At 64.0% G+C, this 7,375-nt stretch overlaps 1 gene segment (V, D, J or C); it reads left to right on the forward strand.

Annotated features, from left to right (window-relative positions):
• The first annotated feature begins 635 nt into the window (after positions 1–635).
• On the forward strand, positions 636–7,082 carry LOC129550112 (Ig gamma-2 chain C region-like). The segment is given in 5 exon segments: positions 636–658; positions 5,406–5,699; positions 6,026–6,070; positions 6,197–6,526; positions 6,609–7,082. Coding segments are annotated over 5 exon segments (1,002 nt in total).
• Positions 7,083–7,375: the final 293 nt, after the last annotated feature.

Consider the following 7,375-nt stretch of genomic DNA (forward strand, 5'->3'; position numbering starts at 1 on the left):
CTTGTATTCCTTTCTCGTCCTTGATCCCTATTCTTAGGACTTCTGTGCTGTACCGTAGGGATTTGCTGGTTATCTACTGTATATGCAGTCATCTGGATATGTTAACACCAAACTCCTAATTTATCCCTGGGTTGTGGTGGGTCAACCAGGCACAATACATGAGGAAGTGGAATACCCGTGATGGCTAGAATTCCCACTCCTCCCCTGGGTGCGAGGGTGCCGCTTAAACCACCCCACCAACCCACAAGACGTACCTCAGCCGCATCTGGACTCCCCCAGGCCCTCTGAGACAGAAAACACTCAGAAGAAAAGGGAACTTCAGGAAGCAAGTCGCGTCACTGGGTTTCATTCCTGTTCTTAGTGTTCACGGCACTGGGGGAAGGGACCTCATGCCTCCTGGGACCGGTGGCCAAGTCCTAGGAAGCAGGGCTGCAGACACAGAGCACAGGGAACTTCAGGAAGCAAGTCGCGTCACCGGGTTTCATTCCAGTTCTTAGTGTTCATGGCACTGGGGGAAGGGAACTCATGCCTCTTGGGACCAGTGACCAAGTGCTAGGGAGCGGGGCTGCAGACACAGCGCGCAGACCCCAGGAGCCACATGTGTCTGGGGCCAGAGCTGGGAAGCAGCCCGGAGCCCCCTCCACGGCCCCCACCATGGGTGAGTGGCGACACCAAGGATGAGTGCACAGGGACAGAAATGAGAGCCCTGGAGGGAGACAGGCCTCGGGACCCCCGGAGGGGCTGCAGCAGCTGAGCGGCCCGTGGAGGCAGTTGCCCCGACCACGGTGCGGGTAAAGCGCGGGGACAGAACCCGGGCCGGGCGCACCGCACCAGGAGCACTGCTTCCCCGGGACTGGGGCACTCGGGGGCTGCCGGGCTGTCGAGGAGCAGGACGGCTGGGGGACGGGCGGGGAGGGCCGCGCGTGCCAGGGGCTCTGCAGGCCGGGGCTGGGCGGGCGTGAGGACCAGCCGGGACAGGACGGAAGGAGGATCTGACCTGAGGACGCAGGGGAGGGAGCCGAACCAGGGCAGCCAAGGCTCCGGACAGGCCGGTGGAGCCGGCGTGGGCCCCAGGCAGGGCCACGTGCGGGGACTGTGGGTCCCGACTGGGCTGGGGCCGAGCGCAGCGGCAGAGCCGAGTGCAGGCCTGCAGGGCCAGCCAGGCTCCATGTCCACAGCGCGCAGCACGGGGCTGAGCCCTCAGCGCCCCAGGACGCGGGGGGCTAACCAGCATCCGGGGCCTGAGGACCAGCAGTGGGAGCCGCAGAAAGGGCAGGTGACCCGAAAACTGGAGGCAGCAAGGGGCCAGAGGAGGGTGTGGGTGGAGGGACAGAGACGAGCAGAGAGCAGGGCAGCACCTCCGCCAGGAGGGCCCATTGGACAGAGCTCCTCCAGGGGAGAGCTGCCCGGAGGCCGCGCGGGCAGCTGGCAAGTCCAGGGGCGAGAGCTGAGCCCAGGAAATAAAGGGGTGAGGAGTGGAGCTGGTAGGGATGAGGACTGCCAGAGGGGCCAGAGGGGCAGGGGAGGCTGAGGGGGCAGCCTAGGGACAGGGGGCAGCAAGGCTGCAGGTGAGCAGGGGCTGGGAGGGCAGGGGGGCTTCTGGAGATCTGGGGGAGCAGGTATAGCCCGTGAGGGTGAGCAGGTGCTGGGTGGGCAGGGTGTACCCCTGGTGTTTTAGGGAGCAGGTGCAGCTTGTGAGGGTGATCTGGGGCTGGGAGGACATTGGGTGCCCCTGGTGCTTTGGGGGAGCAGGTTCAGCTTGTGAGGGTGAGCTGGGGCTGGGAGGGCAGGGCATGCCCCTGGTGCTTTGGGGGAGCAGGTATAGTCCATGAGGGTGAGCAGGTGCTGGGTGGGCAGGGTGTACCCCTGGTGCTTTAGGGAGCAGGTACAGCTTGTGAGGGTGAGCAGGGGGTTCAGAGGGCAGGGTGTGCCCCTGGTGCTTTGGGGGAGCAGGTTCAGCTTGTGAGGGTGAGCTGGGGCTGGGAGGGCAGGGCATGCCCCTGGTGTTTTGGGGGAGCAGGTTCAGCTTGTGAGGGTGAGCAGGTGCTGGGTGGGCAGGTGCTTTGGGGGAGCAGGTACAGCTTGTGAGGGTGAGCAGGGGGCTCGGAGAGCATGGGGTGCCCCTGGTGCTTTGGGGGAGCAGGTTCAGCTTCTGAGGGTGAGCTGGGGCTGGGAGGGCAGGGCATGTCCCTGGTGTTTTGGGGGAGCAGGTATAGCCCATGAGGGTGAGCAGGTGCTGGGTGGGCAGGGTGTACCCCTGGTGCTTTAGGGAGCAGGTACAGCTTGTGAGGGTGAGCAGGGGGTTCAGAGGGCAGGGTGTGCCCCTGGTGCTTTGGGGGAGCAGGTTCAGCTTGTGAGGGTGAGCTGGGGCTGGGAGGGCAGGGCATGCCCCTGGTGTTTTGGGGGAGCAGGTTCAGCTTGTGAGGGTGAGCAGGTGCTGGGTGGGCAGGTGCTTTGGGGGAGCAGGTACAGCTTGTGAGGGTGAGCAGGGGGCTCGGAGAGCATGGGGTGCCCCTGGTGCTTTGGGGGAGCAGGTTCAGCTTCTGAGGGTGAGCTGGGGCTGGGAGGGCAGGGCATGTCCCTGGTGTTTTGGGGGAGCAGGTATAGCCCATGAGGGTGAGCAGGTGCTGGGTGGGCAGGGTGTACCCCTGGTGTTTTAGGGAGCAGGTGCAGCTTGTGAGGGTGATCTGGGGCTGGGAGGACATTGGGTGCCCCTGGTGCTTTGGGGGAGCAGGTTCAGCTTGTGAGGGTGAGCTGGGGCTGGGAGGGCAGGGCATGCCCCTGGTGTTTTGGGGGAGCAGGTTCAGCTTGTGAGGGTGAGCAGGTGCTGGGTGGGCAGGTGCTTTGGGGGAGCAGGTACAGCTTGTGAGGGTGAGCAGGGGGCTCGGAGAGCATGGGGTGCCCCTGGTGCTTTGGGGGAGCAGGTTCAGCTTCTGAGGGTGAGCTGGGGCTGGGAGGGCATGGGGAACCCCTGCTGCTTTGGAGGAGCAGGTACAGCCTATGAGGGTGAGCTGAGGCTGGGAGGGCATGGGGAACCCCTGCTGCTTTGGAGGAGCAGGTACAGCCTATGAGGGTGAGCAGGGGCTGGGAGGGCAGGGGGTGCCCCTGGTGCTTTGGGGGAGTAGGTACAGCCTATGAGGGTGAGCAGGTGCTGGGAGGGCTGTGGGAGCCCCTGGTGCTTTGGGGGAGCAGGAAGAGCTTGTGAGGGTGAGCAGGGGCTGGAGGTCAGGGGGAGCCTCTGCTGCTTTGGAGGAGCAGGTACAGGTTATGAGGGTGAGCAGGAGGCTGGACAAATAAGGGATGCCCCTGGTGCTTTCAGGGAGCATGTACAGCTTGTGAGGGTGAGCAGGGGGCTCGGAGGGCAGGGGATGGCCCTGCTGTTTTGGGGGAGCAGGTTCAGCTTCTGAGAGTGAGCTAGGGTTGGAAGGGCAGGGGGAACCCCTGCTGCTTTAGGGGAGCAGGTACAGCCTATGAGGGTGAGCAGGTGCTGGGAAGGCAATTGGTGCTGCTGGTGCTTTGGGGGAGCAAGTACAACTTGTGAGGGTGAGCAGGGGCTTGGAGGTCAGGGGGAGCCCCTGGTGCTTTAGAAGAGCAGGTACAGGTTATGAGGATGAGCAGGGCACTCGGAGGGCAGGGGGTGCCCCTGCTGCTTTGGGGGAGCATGTACAGCTTGTGAGGGTGAGCAGGGGCTGGGAGGGCAGGGAGTTCCCCTGGTGCTTTGGGGGGTCAGGTACAGCTTATGAGGGTGAGCAGGGGCTGGGAGGGCAGGGGGAGCCCCTGCTGCTTTGGAGGAGCAGGTACAGGTTATGAGGGTGAGCAGGAGGCTGGACAAATAAGGGATACCCCTGGTGCTTTCAGGGAGCATGTACAGCTTGTGAGGGTGAGCAGGGGGCTCCGAGGGCAGGGGATTACCCTGGTGTTTTGGGGGAGCAGGTTCAGCTTCTGAGGGTGAGCTAGGGTTGGAAGGGCAGGGGGAACCCCTGTTGCTTTGGGGGAGCAGGTACAGCCTATGAGGGTGAGCAGGTGCTGGGAAGGCAGGGGATGCCTCTGGTGCTTTGGGGGAGCAGGTACAGCTTGTGAGGGTGAGCAGGGGTTTCAGAGGGCAGGGTGTGCCCCTGGTGCTTTGGGGGTGCAGGTACAGCTTGTGAGGGTGAGCAGGGGGTTCAGAGGGCAGGGTGTGCCCCTGGTGCTTGGGGGAGCAGGTACAGCTTGTGAGGGTGAGCAGGAGGCTGGGTAATTAGGGGATGCTCCTGGTGCTTTCGGGGAGCAGGTACAGCTTGTGAGGGTGAGCAGGGGCTGGGAGGGCAGTGGATGCCCCTGGTCCTTTGGGAGCGCTGGTACTGATTATAAGGGTCAGCAGGGGGCTGGGAGGGTGGGAGGAGCCCGTGATGGTGAGCAGGGGGCTGGGAGGACAGGGTTGCCCCTGGTGCTTTGAGGGAGCAGGTACAGCTTCTGGGGATAAGCAGGGGGCTGGGAGTTCAGGGAGCTCTCCCAGGATTTTAGGAGAGCAGACAAAAATTGTGCAGCTTAGCAGGGGCTGGGATATCACACCCCTGCCGACGACCTCCGCTGACCATGTGTGTGCTGAGCATATCAGTAGCAGATGATCCTAGGCTGCACGGGGCCATTTGTGCTGTCAGGTCAGGATGTAGGGACACTGGGCATTTTGAGCCCTGCAGAGAAGATGGGCCCAAGAGCACAGCCGTCCAGAGCTGAGTCCAGAGGGCTGAGACCAGGGGTGTGGGTGCTGGACGAGGGTGAGGGACGGGGGTCAGGGAGCAGGGGCACAGAGCCAGAAGAGCTCAGGCCGCAGCTGCTCAGGCAGAGGGCTGAGACCAGGGGTGTGGGCTGCCCCTCAAGCTAATGGGGACACTGTTTGGCGGAGGGTCTGCATGAAGAACAAGACAAGGACGAGCAAAGACCGAGAGGAAGGGCTCTGGGCCTGCAGGGTGAGGCGCCCTGAGGGCACTGCGGGGACTGCACTTCCTGGGCCGAGGGTCTGCCTGTCCCAGCAGCCTGTGTGGCTCAGGAGCCAAAGTGCGACCAGGCCTGGCATGGTGTGTTGACAGGGTGGTACGAGTGGCCAAGGAGGCTTGGGTCACCGGCTCAGTGGTCAGACAGGCTGCAGGTCCAGGGAGCTGACCAGGCTGGGGGAGCAGGGGCCACGGGTCAGGCCAGGCACCTACCGGACAGAAGGGGGCCCGGGCTCTGATCCAGGAGGCCACACCCACTGACCCCAGCTGTGTCCAGACACCCCAGCTGCAGCGCACAGAGCCGGGTGGCCAGACCATGCCGGCCAGTCGTCAGACTCTGGAAGCACACCGTGGCTGGGCTCAGTGGTGCCACAGGCTTGGGCACCTGAGGTCCTGCCAGACCCCGCATTCACCCAGCCTCCTCTCTCACAGCCTCAACCACACCCCCGAAAGTCTACCCTCTGGCTTCTTGCTGCGGGGACACGTCTGGCTCCACCGTGACCCTGGGCTGCCTGGTCTCCAGCTACATGCCCGAGCCGGTGACCGTGACCTGGAACTCGGGTGCCCTGACCAGCGGCGTGCACACCTTCCCGGCCGTCCTGCAGTCCTCCGGGCTCTACTCTCTCAGCAGCGTGGTGACCGTGCCCGCCAGCACCTCAGGAGCCCAGACCTTCACCTGCAACGTAGCCCACCCGGCCAGCAGCACCAAGGTGGACAAGCGTGTTGGTGAGAACATGGGCCACGGGGAGGGCGTCCCCTCCAGGAGACCAGGGGCCGCCCCTGCCTGCAGGGCCCCTCCCAGGGGTGACGGGAGCCAGGCCCGGCGGGTCAGGGGAGGCCCTGTCTGTCTCTCTCCTGACGGTCTCGCAGGCTTGAGGAGGGGGTTGTCTGGAGTTTCCACCAGGTCCAGGGTGCCCGCAGGCTGGACGACGTCCACACACCTGGACCCACAGAGACGGGCCCTGGGCTCAGAGCTGCCAAAACCCGTCCCTGCCCTAAGCCCGGTCCATGGCTTCCTGCCCCTGGTAACCCCAAGTCTGCTCTCTCTGCAGACCCTGGATGCAAACCGCAGCCCTGCGAATGTTGCAAATGCCCAGGTAAGTCACCCAGTCTCACCATCACACCCCGGATGTGGACAGAGCCCGGAAGGGCCACAGGTGAGGCTGTGGAAGTCCAAGAGGAAGTCTGCCCAGGGGCTGACACCTGTTATGTCTTCCCCAAAGCCCCTGAGCTCCCCGGAGGACCATCTGTCTTCATCTTCCCCCCGAAACCCAAGGACACCCTCACGATCTCTGGAAAGCCCGAGGTCACGTGTGTGGTGGTGGACGTCGGCCAGGACGACCCCGAGGTGCAGTTCTCCTGGTTCGTGGATGACGTGGAGGTGCACACGGCCAGGACAAAGCCGAGAGAGGAGCAGTTCAACAGCACCTACCGCGTGGTCAGCGCCCTGCCCATCCAGCACCAGGACTGGACTGGGGGAAAGGAGTTCAAGTGCAAGGTCTACAATGAAGGCCTCCCGGCACCCGTTGTGAGGACCATCTCCAGGACCAAAGGTGGGCCAGGTGGACAGGCTAGGAGGGTCCCGTGGGCCGATCAGAGTGACCGCTGTGCTAACAGCTTTGCCTGTCCCCACAGGGACACCCCAGGAGCCGCAGGTGTACGTCCTGGCCCCACCCCGCGAAGAGCTCAGCAAAAGCACAGTCAGCGTCACCTGCCTGGTCACCGGCTTCTACCCAGACTATGTCGCCGTGGAGTGGAAGAGAGAGCGGCAGCCTGAGTCGGAGGGCAAGTACGGCACGACCCCGCCCCAGCTGGACGCCGATGGCTCCTACTTCCTGTACAGCAGGCTCAGGGTGAACAAGATCAGCTGGCAGGAAGGAGACAGCTACACGTGTGTAGTGATGCATGAGGCTCTGCACAATCACTACACAGAGAAGTCCATCTCTAAGTCTCCGGGTAAATGAGCCACACGTCCCTGCACCAGCAAGCCCTCTCCCACCCCACCCTACCCGGGCTCCAGGTCCAGCCAGGACGCCCTAGCCCCTCCCTGTGTGCATTCCTCCTGGGCCGCCATGAATAAAGCACCCAGGCCGCCCTGGGACCCTGCAACGCTGTGCTGGTTCTTTCCGAGGCAGAGCCCTGGTAACCGCCAGGCCTGCGGGAGGTGGGCTGAGCCGACTCTGGGCCACTTTGTTCACCATCTGAGGGGGAGCTGACCCCACCCCGGGCCAGACACACAGTGAGTGGGTCCAGCAGGCCACCTGGGGGCTGCCCAAGGCCATGAAGGGGCTGTCTAGAGGCACCGCTTCACGGCCCCCTCCAGCCACCACCTGCTGGGCCAGACTCTGGACAGGATCGGGGGAAGCCCCAGAGACCCTCAGGGATTGAGGCCCAATGCTTCC

Source organism: Moschus berezovskii, chromosome 21 (genome assembly GCF_049115385.1).
Source record: "Moschus berezovskii isolate FMDL1 chromosome 21, NW_MosBer_1.0, whole genome shotgun sequence".
NCBI lineage: Eukaryota > Metazoa > Chordata > Mammalia > Artiodactyla > Moschidae > Moschus > Moschus berezovskii.